Below are 18410 nucleotides of genomic sequence, written 5' to 3'. Positions count from 1 at the left end.
TGAAGGGTCTGGGTTTTATTGTAATTCAAATTCCTTGGGCAGTAGTTAATACTGCACGGTTTAACTCAAAATTATATTAAGCAATATAAACATGTTAAGGAAAATTAAACATGGAAACCCTGTCAAAAGATATCAAGCTTCACATTAATGAAATATGTATATGTTATGCTCATTTATTCTGGTTCAAAATTCAATTCGCGTAAAGAAGTTGGAATTATCTCAGTCATATACTGAATACATTGTCAAAACCAAATCTAATCTCATCAGACAAACTTTTAATAGGAAGAGACAACAATCGCTTTAAGTATTTTAAGTATAAATAAAGCCTTGCCGGAAGGTTATTAAGAGTTCCTCTCCGAACAAAGTATTTAGTGTGCAACTCAAGACTGTATTTTGCTATTCCAAAACAAAATATTCATAATCCATATGATAGATGAGTTGTGATTAAACAATGAAATTCAACAATATAGTCTAGTATACTTATCAATGATACTGATATTACGACTTCTACCGGAAATCACAAATATTTCGAAAGTCATTCACATTGACTTTTCTACATTTTCTTATGCAACAGTTCCTCACGGTAAACTAAAAACAAGGCATTTTGACATCATAGACAACTGCTTCTTTCGTAAAAATGGAACTCAGATATTGTCATATCTTGGATTGGTCATCAAAAAAAATAATTTTGTTAAAATTCACTCTGGTTCAACACACAAGTGCTCTAAAGAATGTTGGAGTTCCTCATTGACAACATCTATATATAGTCTTCGAAGACCAGATCTTTCAAAAAAAAATGTCGGAATAATTACAATGGGTACTAATTGTCCTCCTTTTTTAGCTGACCTGTTTTTATATTCCTTTGAAGCAGAATTTATTCAGAAACTTCTACATGATACGCGGATAACACTTGCTGTGGCCTTCAACTCGACATTTAGATATTATAATATCGACGACATTTTAGCAATTAATTATCAATATTTATTTCCATTCATATGTCGACTCGATATATCCCAGTGAACTCTAAACGCAAGACACCGTAGGATGTTTTACTGATTATAAATGATAAGGGCCAAGTAACAACTAATAAAACTGTATACAAAGGAGATGACTTCAACTTTCCTTATTTGAGTAGTAATATTCCGTTATAAACCACATATAGTGTTTCTGTATCCTAACTTCTTCAATACTCAAGAGCAGGCTTTGATTTCGATCAATTTTTAAACCGAAACCGGTACTGACAGATGAGTTGATGCTACAGGGCTTTCAACTACCTCGTTTGAAGTTAAAATTTCGTAAATTTCTAAGCTCGTTATTATGACCTTTTAGCAATTATAACCTATCATTCGGTCATTGTTTGGAGGGGGGGGGGTTGACTGGTATCAATTGTTAGGTCTTTGTTTTTATACTAATCCTGCCTACGAAATGTTCCCCGTCCACCTGATTAATACATAGGGCTTACGGCGGATGTGAGATTTTGATAGGGGATACTTATTCCTCCTGGGCACCTGATCCCACCTATGAAATTTAAGGGGAATTTAGGGGGTCCATGTTGTAGACCCTGTTTAAATATTTGTATTGTTTGTAGATTTTTTTTTAGATCGATCACTGTTCATTATTTTCACCTTAACACAGACACACATATAAACAAAAAAAATGACTTTCTTTGTTTGTTAGTATGGGAACTAACGGTTGCTGCTTTACCGAAAAAATTGCATAACCCGCGTTTGAGGGTTATATAATTTTTTTTCTAAAAAAGTTGCAACATTAATTCCCGTACTAACAAACAAAACCAGACATTTCATAGTTTAAACAAAGCTATTGTGGATCCTTTGAGGGATTTTCCAATTACCAACTCCAAATAACACCGAGTACTTCCCACTCAAGAATTTTGTTAATTTTCAGTTTCAGAGGTGTGTCCTATAATTTTCTTCTGTAATGATTTATCTGTCAAAGTTGCCTTTATTGTCTGCTTTCGAATTCTTACAAAAAAAAGAAAAAAAAAGAAAGCGGGAAAAGGAGGCCCAGGGGTTCGCCCGAGACTCGGATGTAAGATTTTGCATTAGGGGGCGCTATTACTCGGTGGGGGTCAGGACGAAATCCTGGTGGAGAAAACACATAGTTTAAGTCCTCTTTGAGCTCTTGAGAATAACAACAAGAAAACCAAGGAATCTGATACATTCTACCTCTATAACATTGACGTTTGACACTGAAACTAAATGTTGAAAACATCTGTACACGTCTTCAACCCCCCCCCCCCCCAAAAAAAAGGCAACGATACACTATACCCTTATTAAATCGATATTTGACAGTAAAATCTATATATATGTTAAAAACATCTGTATACGGCTAAAAAATTTGTCAACTATTTTGAAACACTCTCTCTACAACATTGACGCCTGACCGTGAACAAAATATTTAAAAACATCTGTATATGCCTTCAAATTTTGTCCAAAAATTAAAAAAAATGAAAATTTGTCATAACAAATTGAAAATTTGTTATTACAATTAAATAAGAAATACTGCTGCGGCCCTCATACGCTTTCGTATTGTATTGAAATGTACGATATAGACCTCAGAACTAATTGTATTGCTGCATACATAAGGGATTCAAGATATTGTTTTAAAAATGAAACAAGATTTAACCAGTAGTTCACTGTTTATCTTTTGTATGTATTTTTCCGAGGTTGCAGAATTTGCCGAAGCTTGCAGATTGTAGCCACCTATCAGTATTTGAAGGCACTGATCGTAATTAAAACTTGGAAATAGAAACTGATATTTCCAGCAATAGCATGTCACCCAAACTATAACCAAACTGTATTATAATGGTGTGGAAAACAGAATAAGCAAATACTATTCAGTGTATTTTAAAATTTTGCAAAATTTCAGAATTTCATATTAAGAATAAAATTCCTCAATTTTTGTTTCTATGGCAACATTGAAAAAGTTTGTTGAAGTATGATCCATGTATAGAAAGTTCCCAAATCATAAGTTTAGGCCATAACCTATTTTTTAGATTAAGGTCATTCTTCTTCATCCAAAAGTTGGCAAGGTCATCACTTGAGAACCAGTTGACATAAAGAATCAATCATTTTTAACATTGAAAGATGAGAATAAGATATGATGCACCACACCACCATTTTTGAGCTTGATTAATTTCTTAAATCGAGGTAAAAATTTTGAAAACGGTTCAAGGTCTCAGGATCTTAAACTGAGAACAAAGTAAAAATTCTGAATATCTTGAGCTTTATTTAACAAATGCTTAAAATGTGTAGGTCTTTTCAAGCACGTAATATGAAAATTTTATTTCATTATCAAATAAATGGGGTTAAGATCTCTTCATTATAGAAAAACACAACCATAATGTAGGATCCTCTCCCATTCTGGAGAGAGCTATATGACTGAGGCTTGAAAGGATGAGATCTTTTGGGAGAAAATGTTTAATTCAAATTGAATTTTAAAAATGTTAAATAGAATAATTGAAATGATACAGAAATATGGAAATATTTTCTTATTGAGGACAATTTACCTATGGGTTTCATATATTTTGGTGTTTTAAGAAAATTCAATGACTTTATAATTTTTTAACTTTATTAAAGCTTTAATCTCAGACTTAACCTTCACCTGCAATGTGCATTAAAAGTATACAAGTGTCCGACTGCGAGGTTTTTAACAGCTGAAAACAACAACAAAAGACTACATGTAGTTACATTTTTAGTCACGTTCATATTGCTCTCTCTCTCTCTCTCTAGTGTGGGAGAGAATCGTTCATTTTGGTTGTGCTTTGCGACGATGAACTTTTCTTATTTATGCAGTAATATCCCCCATCACCTGCTTCTGGTGTTTACATCTCCCAACTTATTCGATACTCAAGAGCATGCTCCGAGTACGATCAATGTTTGAACCGAGGGAGGGTACTGACAGAAATGTTGATGTTACAGAGATTTCAACGACCTCGTTTAAAGTCAGCATTTGATAAATTCTATGGTCGTTATAATGGCCTTGTTAGCAAATACAACCTATCACTGGGTCGTAATTTGGCTGACGTGATTCATACAAATTGTTAAGCCTTTGTTTTGATACTGAATTCGACAAAAGATTGTTGTCAATACATAGGACTCACAGCGGGTGTGACCGGTAAACAGGGGATGTTTACTCCTCCGAGGCACATGATCCTGGAATTTCCAGGGGTCCGTGTTTTATGTGCTGTTTACAGATTTGTATTGGTTATAGATAATTATTGTATTGTTTATAGATTTTTTTTTCCGAGATCGATCACTATTCGTTATCTTCGCCCTTTCTCATTATCACAGTTAAATCGAAATTTGATGACAGAAACTTAAAGATGCTGGCTCCCAAGCGTTTATTATACTAGGTGTCTTCAATTCTAGCAGAATATGAAATTTTATAATTTTTAGTTCAGAAGATCGTTTGATTTTGATATTATTTATTTTGTGTGCTTGAGGAGATGTGACAGTGAGGTAAAACTGATTTAACAGTCCCTTGCCCGGAATTGAACACTGGACCTACTGGTATTAGATTTCCACCAAAAAATCGTCAACATGGATACATTGGGATTCATATGAACCTAAAGAGTTTCGTTTCCATTTGATTGATTGATGCACACCCACAACAGCATGGCAAATAAAGTATAATACTGACATCAAAAATCATATCCAACATTTATTTCCAACGAGTTACATGATGATACATAAATTTTCAACAATTGTCATCAAAATGGCCGTTATCATAATAACAATACAGGCTCTCTGAGATCACTTCCGGTGTAAGAGACTGAAAAAGTATACACATTACTAGTGATTATACATTATACCATGAATATCCTTCTGCTTTCCTTAATTTGTGTGCTTACTGCGTATTCTATGTCCTTTTAAAGGGTTCTACGTAAGCCTGCTACCATATCCTGAGATAGCAAAGCAATTAAAATGAATGAACATAAATGTCATTTTAACAGACATGTCCACTTTTAAAAAATAATACATACATTGAAGCTACATCTTGTAATTAACAATAGCACTGGCCTAGTAATTTGAAACATAATGCTGTGTGACAAACAAAAAAAGAGAAATTACAGATCAACAGAGTACGTGCAATGATATGAAATATACAAGAATGGTTCGACTTGTTTTCCGTATCTTAAAAAACAATGCAGCCAAAAATCATACTTAACAATTCCGGCAAGAACAACACTACCTGTAACAGGAAAAGAAAAAAAAACCAAGCATAACGTGGAAGTGACAATCTCAATACTTGTATATATCTGTTACTAAGAATTATTCACACACAGTATTTTTAAGGGAAGTGGGGACGCTTGTTTGATCAAACCTTGCGAGTTACTAGTCATGAGACTTAAAAATCATTTTTTTTTTTAAAACTAAAGTTGATCACACTCTATGTAAAAAAGTTTGTTCTCTTGGACTGGTTAGAGGATATTTTTTCATCAAGGGCAAAAGGCTTTGTTTTCACAGAAGTGGGGCAGAATGGCTTGTTTCAGAGGGTGGAGAGAAAGGGTGTGCATTGTTTCAGATCAGAGGGTGCGGGGAACAAATGTAGTAGTTGTTGATTCGCTAGGGGACGGGAAGAATGGTTTACAGGGGTTGCAGGGTAATGAGGGACAAAGTATGCCTATCTGAGTTGGAGTGATTCGGAAAGGTTTGTTTTTACTGGTCAATGACGTACATGTATGTCATGTCATTCTAAACATACCTACTGTAGCGTCACTTAAACCTCAACTACACCAGAATGCAATACAATCTAATGAAAAGGTAACCACGTCAATATATATTTGGTCCAGCTGTTATGTATTTTTTTTTGGGGAGGGGGGGGATACAAATACTAATTTAATTTAAATGTGCGGTTAACTACTCCCGTTTTCCTATATACAGAGAACACTAACGTATTCATGTATCAAAGGGGGGTACCGGTAACAATTAAGTGACTAATTGCCAAACACTCGGTCTGGTAAAATTTAGGCAACTGAAATACAGTTTTCTTGTGTAAGACAATAAAGTGACAAAAATGAGCTTAGTTAACAAATATAAGGAAAAAAACATTGATGATCTTTGACCAACAAAAATAGACAAAATAAATCCTTGTTTACATCGCTATAATTACAAATTGATGAAAGCAAAATGATGTAATCATGAGTAAAATGTGCTCATGTGGGAAGGCAAAGTGCCCGGATGTCCTGGCATCACGTGGTTCAAAGTGTTCGGGAAAATGTTATTGGTTGACGTTGACCAATATGTAGCTGTAGGGGACAGAAATCCTGCCGTAGTCGTTGGAATGGGTGCATGCGGAGATAAGTAATTGAGTCTGGGAGGGGGATATCCTGACATGCTGAACATCTCGTGTTGATATCGGTAAGCGTTCGTCTCTGGAGTTGAAGGTTGCATCGCTTGAGTAAGGCCGACGAAGTCAAATTTGTAAGCGTATCGTTTTCCGTGCACTTTCGTCATTATATTTTTGTCGTAGTAATACCTGAGTGCCCTGCTTAGTTTGTCATAGTTCATATTCGGTTTCGACTTTCGCTCTCCCCACCGACGCGCCACTTCATCTGGGTCCACTAACTTGAATTCGCCATTGCTGCCTTCCCATGCAATACAAGAACCATTTCTTCTATCAGACAACAGTTCTAACAGAAACTGCCACAACTGAATCTGCCCACTTCCTGCAACAAATTATTGTAAATTCCTTAATTTATTATACATCCATATCGATGAAATCATTGGCAATTCAGTTATCACGATATTACACTTGAATTCATTTCTTAAACACTGCCATTGTATATTTAAATTTCCCTGATATTAATGATGGGAAACTGATTTTTACAAGGAACATCCCTACGTATATTTTCGCTAATTCTTTTATTATCTTCATCAATAATCATGTTTTTTTTTTAATTTACTGGGTAGAGGTAACATCATTATACAATGGTAATATTTCATGATGATGCCCACATTGCCCACATGTCTTACAATAAGCTGACCCTGCACTAGTGTGTTTGTATCTTGTATCGGCTCGTCACTGTGATTCTGTCCAACTTTAAGCTAAGAGTCTTTGTGAATTTAGATGCTTATCCCCCAGAATTCTTGAGAGATTCTTCATAACTATAAATAATGCCCTCCATTGTAGACCCTCTGAGCAAATGGGGTAGGAGATTCTAAACCATATATCCTAATTTCCTGACTAATTTTTTTTCTTGAATCCCTCTTTGTGACTTCATTTAAAACTAATAAAACCTGAAAGAACTTTCATTATCTAAGATTGCTTAAATTTACGTTTGATTAAAACTGGACCAGTAACTGGAAAAAGAGGTCTAAAATGAACCCAAAAAAATGTATAACACGTGTGTCACACAACTGTCTTTGATGAATAGACTCAGATCGCAACAAGTAACCTTTCTGTCTCAGCCCCCTCCCCCCCCCCCCCCCACCTTCCACACAAAAACAATGAATCCCCTTTATTCAAAAGACTAAATTTTGTATTGTGGTTCTTGAAAAGAAGTTATATTAATAATGTAGCATTTGACAGGCACACTAAATTACAGACATCAGACAAAGGTTGACATTAACGAATAAATTCCATATTTGGATCATGGAATTTAGAAGTGTAAAGAACTAATAAATTTATTACACTGATATTTCTCGGTATTAACACGACCTTATAAGGTGTTACATGACCTCGTGCCATTTGAATAAGAGGCGTAGCTGCCTACACACGTCTAACATCTGAGGTCAAGACAAAGATGATTAGTAAATAATCATTAACCGTGAAAACTTTCTCACAAGGGTTTAAAAGTTGAAAAACACATAGACAGTTCACCGGGCAAAGGTTTACTACATGTATATGCTAACTTACCTGTGCTGGATAACCGCCCCACCAAGGGTCCCAGTAAGGTGTACGGGTCTGTCAAAGTAAATAAAATATAACATTTAAAGGTCTTAGTTTTCAAATTAAGAAAAACTGAATAATTATACGAGAAAAAAGAGGTTGACAAGGGTAAATGAGTTTAAAACTCGTTCTTTTTTCCCCGAGGGAATGTTGCTGACTTATTATTTCTGGGGGGAAAAAGATATTTTTACATCAGAATAATCATAAGCTAATATAATCACGTGCTCCATGCCTTTTGCAATTCTTTGTGAAAAGTTTAGCCACCCAAGGGGATAAAATGATTTCCGTTCTTGGACAAGTATAAAAGGGTCGTTTTCGTAGTTTGCATTACTCTGAAACTCGATTAGTTTAGAGACCTATGTTCTTCTGAGACTTAAGGCAAGAGAAAATAATTGTATTCTAACAAAATCAGGCCTCCCTTTTGGGAATGAGTCTGAATTAAAACTACACAACTGGTACTTTACTAAAGATTTCAGAGTTATGACCAGTGTCACAAAGACATCTGAATATCGCTTCACCATCGTCCTCAGATTATAATAGTATAACGAACAATTGGACACTTTCAAATTTCAAGGGTAGATGGTTTCTGTCTCAGGGAAACAAACGTTTGTCAATAAACCCATTTCGCTGCCTTAAACTTTTCATTCAAAATTTGCAGATGGATTTTTGAATTATTATAACATGTTTCAACCCTGGAATAATCAATATCTGGTTCATTCATAGCGCTCCTTTAAGAAAAGACTTAATGATATGGTCAATTTCCGTTTATTCCCGCTTAGTGTAAGTTTCTAATGAGCCTTAAATGCACATTTTTCACACCAGGAAACCCTTTAGAAAATGACATAAAACTGAAAGGATATCTCACACATAAAAATTTAAGTATATTTTTTTATTTAGTCAAGTTTATCATATGCCCTCTTTCAAAATAACTCTAAATACAGATGCAACTAAGCATATGCAGTAAATCAGAAAAAAAACTTTCAAAACAGACGTTCAAATAGAAAGCGCCAACTTGAAATGCAGTAAAGGTGGGGGTGGGGGCAGTCCCAGAAAAACTCTTGATTAAAGTGTCACAAATATTTTATTTCGAAAATAGGAGGATGTGAATTTGGTCCCTGGGATACCCTGGCTGATTGTATACAAACTTTTTATTCTGGCAGTCTTTAAAACTGTTTGACAACAAAATACGAAGACATACCCTGTGAGTTTTGGCTGGGCTGCGGAGACCAAGCCGATTTTGTGAATCCTGGATCTGAAAATAATATTAAAACTTTTTAAAGCACACTCTGTGTACTTTTTTTATATTTCATTTTTTTTTTCTTAGAATGTTTTTACGAACAACATCACAAAAAGCATTAATTAGTGGTCATACAATACACTAAGCTGTCGTGGAATTATACAAAAAGTTTATTTGAAAGTCTTCTCTCCGGACCCTCTCAAAAGCCAATACCTACCTGGGAACATGAAAGGCGAGAATCCGCCAAAAGCACACGGATGAATGTAGTCCATATATTTGAATTTATGACGGAGAGACAATTTATAAAAGCTCTCGTCCAGCATGGAAGTGGAAAATCTTAACTGACCAGTCATCAATATTTAATGTTACTTTTTTCTCTTTTTCAAACACTTAGAAATTGTTTAAAATAGAAAAAGTTAATCACTATAGTTTTACACTGTCTTCACTGACATTTTATAACATCACGAGAAGGGGTAGTTTTCACACATTAGCACAGACACCTTTCATTAGTTGATTCTAAATAACTACATGTTCTGCCGCTAAATTGTTGACATTGAAAAGTTAGTAAAGACATATTCCTATTTTCGCGCAGTAGCAAATCGATAAGTGAAGGGGCGTCATATCGTTTTATTAGAAAAGGTGCTAACCATTTGAATGTGGAGGAATTGTTATGGATTTGAGTGTTTTCAAGTCCTAGCCAATCAGAGGACGGAGATGTGCGGAGAGAGGCCCCTCCGATTATTTTAATTCATCTTTGACTTATTAATGCATTGTTTATCTGAATGTTTATATACATCCAAAAGATAGATTTTAATTTTAAAAAATCAAATAAAATTCAAAAATAAATTTATCTAAATAAATAAAATCAACATATGTTAAGATTGACGTCAAATTTTGGCCTTATTTCTTCCAAATGTCTATTTCTGAAATATGAATTCTTATATATCGTTTATTCCAAACAATAATTTTTTAATACCACTCTCTGTATCGTTCTATTTCAGAACTAGACTTTTGAAAATTTATTTTTTCATGAGTTGATTAATTTCCCTTTTTGGTAACTCGGAATTTTTTTTTTCAAAAGTATACCAGCTTGCTTCATTATGTATTTTGATTTGCTGGTTATTAAAAGCTTTGCACTGTTAATCGGATTCAGAATATTTGTTTAAAGCAGTGTCAATTTTCCGAATATTTCCATCACAGATTCACTTTTATCTCATTTTACAAATGAACAAAATGAGTGGAGGTATAAAGGGAAAAACGATTTCCCATATGTTTGTCTCAAAAACAAAAGAAAGAATGAGAATTTATTGTCAGCCAATCAATGTATTTAACACAGCGACCACAATTAAAATACCAATATCAAATGGATTTTGCTGTATGCAAAAAGTTAATATTTTGAAATTAGAGATGTAATAAAATTGACAAAAAGAACCATTTGAAAAGTTGATCGAATTTGGGACTGTGTCGCTTGCATAGATCAGCTATTAGTTGTGTTAATTAGATGTGATCTCTTTACGAAGGATGAAGGGGGGAAAGATTTGCAATCAAAAAGACAAACATTTTACTGAAAGGAATGTGATGAAAGAAATTCTACACAACTGTGTCGGTGATTGGTTATTTTAGACAAAGAATCCCCCTTCAAATATTAAATGGAAACTATTATCTAAAGCAAAAGTTAAATGTGCTTAAAATTATTAATTACTTTTTTGCCCTTCCTTAAAAAATAATCGGTCACTAACTTTTTTTCGCTGCTGTTTACGATTGCAAATGTTAACTTTTCTTTTTATCCAAAATCTGAAGTCAAATAAAGAGTTAAGAATGTGTTCTGTATCTTAAATCTTGAATGCCGGTATGCGAAAATGGAGTTTTATTCATAGTTTCCTAGTGCAAACTTTTGTTGTTTGCCATAGAAGAAAAATTCCGACAGAAGAAAAAGTGTCGTTCTGATTACTTCCTGTGTTGTGTTGGAACGGGAAACTTCAAAGACCCTCGGCAGACGAGAACGATTGAATCCTATCGGTAGTGTTAGGATCCCATTGTACACAAATTAACCAGTTCATAAAAGTAAATTTAACAACATTAGCTGATCCTTAAGTGCAACAACCTGCCAAATTTGGTAACAAACCAAGAAATTTGGGAAAGTCAATAAAGTCTGGATAGAAATAAACAAACATAGCTTCACCGAACTGAAAAAGACAACAAATAAAGAGAGAAAAGAGGTACAAACTTTTATTCTTAGCCCTATATACAGTTGTTTAACATTGATTTAGTAATGTTCACTATTGCGCACCCTATCGGGTGATCTCGCAGATGCAGAGGTGATAATCCGATTGTTAAGGATCAGCCGAAATGCAAACTCTCAAACATCCCCAAACTCCAACAATAAATTTACTCAGTAAATCAAAAGAGCATAACCTGCTACTTTTTCTTTGATCTGAGTTTCTTTCTATTTGCTTAGCCAACACTTGAGGACTTGAGAAATACTCCTTGATGTATGATCTTTCATGTTAACACCACTGAAGTGGCCATTGTAGTTTAGGTAGAATGCGTGTTGATTCATTTTATCGCTCACTAAAACTTCTTTAAAATGTTATAATAATTATATACAATTACATACAAGAATTGTAATTCTTGAAAGAATGAAATATGAAGATAACGAACAGTATTCAATCTCGAAAGTCCAATGAAATACAAGTTTGGAGCAGGCAAATTACACGGACCTCAATATTTAGAGGAGGAAAGAAGAATAAAAAAAACTAAATTTGAAATATTCAATCATATTCCGCGGCTAGTTGTAAAAAAAAAATCTGTCTAAATTTTGTCATCCCTCAGAAGCATTTTCTTTGTCATTGAATCTGGTTCTTTTTCACAACATTTTTCTTGTAGCATTGAAATTAAAACCATGAAAGTGTGATACATGGAAATATAAAACCATCCAGTATTAAATAAAAATCTGTAACACGTCTTCTGTCAGGTTTCAATAGATAAAAACAAATGAAAGAACAATTCGTTGTCACATACAAATATACACTCATTCTTTCAATTCAATTCTTTATTCTCTCTAAACCAGATCACTGGTACAAGAGGTATTAGTCAAGGGTCAAAAAATAGACAAGTATATAAAGAACACTTCTTTAAACTACTAAGTTTGTATACTTCTGTCAAAGAATACGCGTGATCTCTGATAAATCACTGACCTGCGTTTTGCTTGATTGATCCTCCCGACCCGTGAACATAGGAGGACACAGAAGGACAAGTAGGGGACGTCACCTGTGCTGGACCTGGAAACAAGAAATCATAATACAAACCATCTTTCTGGTTTTATATGCACTCTGTAACCTTTCGTATTTATTTCAAATAGATTTCATACGTGTTGGTTTTCACTTGGCAAATGTGGTAATTAAAAGTAGGCGCTTGTTGATGAAAAATAAAATAATTTCTGGCTCCGTGTGATTGATATTAAATTAAATTGTGTAAATTTGAAGGATTACCATGTCTGAGAAAGTTAAGATGTGAGTAAAGACTTTCAGCGTTAAGGGGACCGAAGAGGTGGGTGAACTGGTCCTTGCTCATGTTACAGAGGTGTCTCCCGTCTATCTGTTGGTAGCGGATCACGTCTAGGTCTCTTAGTTTGTATTCATTACGGGCCCATTCAAGCCATTGATGCACGTCCCCTTCAGTCCACGTCTGGGGATCTATGTAAAGTAAAATAATCATATTATCAAAATTCCATTTGTTTTATAAAATAACTATGTCATTTTAATGATTTTATCTCTATGTCTTACTAAGCGCCCACGTCGTGTTTTCGAGCAATATTTGATAAAGTCAACAAGGAAAAGATCTCTTGTTATAATAAAATACATTTATGGACATCTTGACGTTAAAATTGTCTTCCATAAGATATTTATCCAACCCAAATAAAATCATTAATCAATTCAAAAGTAATTGTAGATTTACTTAGATTAAACAAAGAAGAAAAATAAGCTGTTATTTCCAATCATTACTTAAATCGTATTCCGTTGTTCTATCACAATTTTATACATGAATACAATGGGTTATGTTATTGGTATCGTGTTCTTTTTTTTTTTTTTTTAATTTTCATTTTTTTTTGTGCTCTTTCTTACAGTGCATATGTTTTTATGTTTCTTTAAAAACAAAGATTAAGCAAGACATACTTAATAACATATCTTAACTTTTGATAATATTTTAAGGGAAAAAGTTCAACGAAAGAGAAAACCGCTCAAAACAGGCCGCGTGAACGTACCGATTCTTCTTTTGTTTGAATTCCTCGCATTTAATTCAGTTGATATTGTTGAATTACTAAGTGCTTTATGAATTCATTTTCTCCTAAATTGTGAAAGCAAAGTATTGTTATAAAAAAATGAAAATGAATATAAATGGGTGTTATTTTTATCCTCGTTCGATTGAGTGTCTGACAGTCCACGTGTGGCACAAGCCGTTCATTAAATCGCTGAGTAGGACACCCCTAAAACGGTAATTTTCATACTCAAAAAGGAAAATAAAAACTGTGAACAAGTAAAATAGGTGTATTAGAGCTAATCAAATCGCACATGGACAAGGACTTCTCGTGGAGAGTCTCGTCACCTTTGGTGTTTGCAGTGACACGCGACTTCTGTATTGTAATTCATGGCGCGCAATTTGGCACCTGCCTTCGTGTCTAAGACTATAACGAGAAATAAACACCGAGGGATTCAAGTAAACAAAACTTGTCATAAAATCACGATATGTTCCGAACTGAAATTAACATCAATAGTTTCTTGTAAGCACATGAATAGTGAATAGTAAATGAATACTGAGTAAGCAATCGCTTATAATCATATATACATGTTGGTTTTTAAGAACATCAGATCAAATCGGCGCAATTTTCAAAGGACAAAAAAAACCCCTTGTTTCCTGTTCAGAACAGGAAAAGCGTCATTTTCGCCCATTTCCAGATACCCGCGATCAATTCCTTCCGCGTTGTGTTTCACATCCAATACATGTTAGCCAGTCAGTATTATTCATACTTTTATTTTCTATCCACTTTAAAATAAAGACTAAATTTCAATGAAGATGAGCAGAATTTTAATCACTTTGCAATATATGCTAATTTTGAAATTACAAGGTATTTCTTTAATATCAGAAAAGTAAATAAATACGTGGACCAACTTTGTATTGAATAATTCATGTAAATATATACATGTATATAAAATGTAGGACACGGACACATACTCTTTACTTTGTATTCAGTTTTACTGGGTTTAGATGAGTTGATGTACTCAGATACAAAACTATGAGATTAGAGGCGCAGTGTATACTGTGGTATATATTTTAATCGCATTACGATAACATTATTAACTATGTGTACTCCAATTGATCAAAATAACGGGATAAGCGGAGAGAGAGAGAAAAAAAAAGAGAGAGAGAGAAATTCTAAATAAAGTCAATCACGAATTTTATCATGGGATGGATTTACTTTACAATTAAAGATTTTCAAATATGAAATTCATGTACAACGTATAATCAGATCACAGATATTCGATAAATATGGAATGTTACATACGTTAATAAAAATAGATACATCGTAGATCCTGCTTAATTGTTCATCTTACTACATAATTTCACTCAACCTGATTATTCACTATAGTAAACATGCAGTCACATTATGTAGAAATACAAGTATCTTTATTGAAACTAATTTCGTAATAAATTTTCTGATCATACCAGAACAGAAAAAATAGTGGCCTCCTGATAAATTGGGAATATTTCACAACATTAATTGTAAAATTCTAAACAAATATATATATATATATATATATATATATATATATATATATATATATATATATATATATATATATATATATATATATATATATATATATATATATAAATATAAATCAGTTAAAAAATATTTAAATTAAAATTAAAAAAAGAACTCTGAAAGTCAATTTTAAAACAAAAATCAAATCATTTTTTTTTCAAAGAATTTGTTTTAAACACATAAATTTTATTAAGGCAGGGATTTATTGCATCATGACAATCTACTTACTCATTATAATACATCACTCACATAAGTATATGCTGGATACTCAGTAACTCCAGGTCAACAAAGAGCATGCAGTTCTAGGACCCGGATACAATTAAACAAAGATTTATTTTAAAGCGCATGCCTTCAAGAGTCAGCATCATCTTATCATGCTTTCAGATCTGAAGGAAAATAAAATATTAGATAATAATCTCATGCTAATATATTTGAAATACATATATTATGGGACATTCTAGATTGATATATATTTATATTTTTAATTAACTTCTTACCTGCCGGAACTATGACTTTTTTGGGTTGAATTCCATCTGTATCGTGTTCAAGTTTGGGTCTACATGAGGTTACATGGGCTTCATTTACATTCTTTGAGGTGACATCACAAGCTTTCTTTACATTTTCAAAGTAAGAAGGCGGTAATGTTTGTGAGGTCTGTATTGGTTTTTGTGAGGTGTCTCCGTACGGCACCGCTGCAGAATAAGCTTGCTGTTGATTGAGAAACATGTTGGGGTAAGTTGTATAGAAAGGGTTGTTAATGTCATCCATATCAGCACTCACATCACGGGGTAACATTGGGTCCTCAACTGTTACACTATTTGCATGACTAGAACATCTACCAGCGCTGTCAAAATTCTGTTGGTTTGAGGTGTCATACCTATTGGTGTAACCCGGGTACTGAAGATACTGCTGCATGTTGGCCAATTCTGTCGAATCTATACTAGATGTCTGATAGTTAGATGTCCCCCAAATTGAACAAGATGGTTCTGATACTACCCCCGGTTCACTTTTAATGGAACGACTAGCATACTCCTCTAGAGGTCCATTTTCTGGGCCTGCGGTGGTTATGTTCCCAATAGTGCTCGGGATTGGGATTGGCACGGTCTGTGTCACTAAGCTGTCTATACCTCCACTTAAAAGATTGGAGCTAGTTTGCTGGTTCTCCCCACTTTCTTTGATATCAATAACACTAGCAGGGCTCCCATCTTGATTTGAAGATGGAGTCGTTGTAGAATCTGCCAAGGGAGTTTGGTTTTCATTCCGAAGCAGCGTTTCTGTTGGTATTAAGGGTGGGATTTGGGGACGCTGAGGAAATCCCTCTGTCTGGTGTACGTCCTGATGTGGCTGGGAGGTGGCAATGTCCTGTATTGTGTTGGCAGGCGAACTGCGTTTTTCTGGGATAAGAGGTGGTATGTCTGAGGTTTGGGGTTGTTGACATGATTCTGTAGTTTCTCTTTGTTCACCTTTCTCTGTGTTGGGGAGATAGGCTGGTACAGAGGAACAATGATGAGAGTCTAAAATGGTCGCTGGACTCGCCCTGCTTTGCTCGACAGAACGAGGGCGAGGAGGAACCAGTGCGGTTTCGGTATCTTCTCGACGATTTTCCTGTTTAAAAAAAATCAAATTTCACCAACTGCATTTAATGCTTGATTGTTGAAAAATGAACTTGAACTATGTAATGAAATAGCTCATTTCATATGACCGGAATACCTGTCTGTAATATAGGATATCCTTATCGTCCGTTCTAAACGGAGATGTAGTACTCCCCTATTTCCTAAAGATTCTTTCCTCTTTAATTTCCATTTCCCCGCTCATAGGAAATTGTTCATGTCGGTGAAACATTGCATGAAGTAGTGTTACGTTATAATTATACTTAGCATCCGAATAGTAGCGGTACAATTGTAAGATGCAGAAAGTAGAGAGTACTTACCATTTTCGAGACATAAAAAGTATTGAACACCAGAAGGAAGCAATTTGAAAAAACTCAACCCTTAAAGTGATAACTCATATACATAATGCAGTGTTGTTATGAATTTAAAACGAGGCTAGAGGCTTGTCATATTTCTGCGGCGACAAGTGTATATTTCAGAAACAGGAAGTTGGATACTTATCACGACGAAACATACAGGGCAGGAAACGAGGTTCGAGAGGCCGGATGAGAGCGTAACTTATTGAGATAAATACTTTTCAAGTACCAAACACTTTCTTACTTGTGTGACAAATTTTACAAAACTTAGTTTCACTTATGAATAAACAAGATAAGCACTATTCTGGCTACATTTCCCGCCTTTGATGACGTCACTAGGCCTCTGGGACAAAAGTTTTCCAAGTGATATGAAGTGTTATATAGGAGAATGCAAGCAAACTTTTATTTGCGAGATTAAACTGTTGTGCATTTGGTATTGAAAAGGAAATGATTGCTTGCGGAAGTGTTTTCCCACCAAAAAGGTTAAAATGGCTGTATTTGGTACAAGCAGTCTGCCTTTCTGCCTTCTATAACTAGTTAGTAAAACATTTTAATGCAGTATTTATAATTAGTTGATTCGTGCTTTTGTCCAGGATCAGCTTCGCATGACTAAGGCACTTAGTACAATTACCCAACCCTGTTGTCAGTTTACGTAGACATAACATATAAATACATGCATCAGAATTTACACCAGTTTCTGCAGGCATGGATAGATGTATACAGAGAGTGCTTTGAGACTTATCTCCCAAACCCCGTTCCACACCCTCTACACATACAAACGCATAAGAAGGGGAAATGGACAAGTAACAAAGACAAAGCGTAATTGTGAAACACGAATCCCCCACGTCTGGTCCAGTTAAACAGGGACGAAGTTTGATCTTGTCTGACCAAATGAACCTGTTTGGGGTTCCTTTTACAAACTCTCTACCTATCAGACCCGTAGGAAGTAATTTCAGTTTTTTGTTGTTTTTTTTTTGGGGGGGGGGGATACAACCACACATTTTCAGTTTGGGTGGGCACGACCAAGCCAAAATTCCTTGAAAAGCCCAAAAAGTCATCAGACTTAATTATTGAAGGATAATATCCATAAAGTAGCTAGTTTTGTTTCCTACAGTATACTATATATGGCAAATCCCTCATCCCGATTTCTAAGGCCTTGCCTCTGTGTCATGGAAAGAAAAGTAAAAAAAAAAAAAAGAACACAACAAACAAACAAAAAAAAAAACAAAAAAAAAACACGTGACTTGTTTATAGGACGATAATTCGTGACAAATTATACTCTTACAGAAAGAGATAGAAAGAGTAGAGTTGGTCTAATAAAATTGTTACGCACAGATGAAATATTCGTAAAATTGTACAGTAATCTCTATTCTAGTTCTTTATTTAATTAAAAAAAATCCTAACCATGAAAGCTTTGTCAGATCTCATAAAACCTTATGAGGATCCATGCTGACATGTTGAATATTGAC

The 18410-nt window shown here is 34.4% G+C and overlaps 1 protein-coding gene across 1 annotated transcript; it reads right to left on the bottom strand.

Annotated features, from left to right (window-relative positions):
• Positions 1-4670: 4670 nt before the first annotated feature.
• Positions 4671-17030, bottom strand: LOC133172179 (retroviral integration site protein Fli-1 homolog). Its single transcript, XM_061307017.1, has 7 exons — positions 16906-17030; positions 15473-16580; positions 12643-12846; positions 12349-12432; positions 9113-9166; positions 7882-7929; positions 4671-6691 (listed from the first exon to the last, which is right to left on the bottom strand). Exons 1-7 carry the CDS (start codon positions 16906-16908, stop codon positions 6162-6164), a joined length of 2031 nt encoding a protein of 676 aa, XP_061163001.1. The 5' UTR covers positions 16909-17030; the 3' UTR covers positions 4671-6161.
• Positions 17031-18410: the final 1380 nt, after the last annotated feature.

Source organism: Saccostrea echinata, unplaced genomic scaffold, assembly GCF_033153115.1.
Source record: "Saccostrea echinata isolate AGI-Se365-2 ecotype Australia unplaced genomic scaffold, CSIRO_AGI_Sech_v1 ptg000054l, whole genome shotgun sequence".
Classification (NCBI taxonomy): Eukaryota; Metazoa; Mollusca; class Bivalvia; order Ostreida; family Ostreidae; genus Saccostrea; species Saccostrea echinata.
The sequence above is the reverse complement of the archived record's forward strand: the minus strand, read 5'-3'. Positions and strand labels throughout refer to the sequence as shown.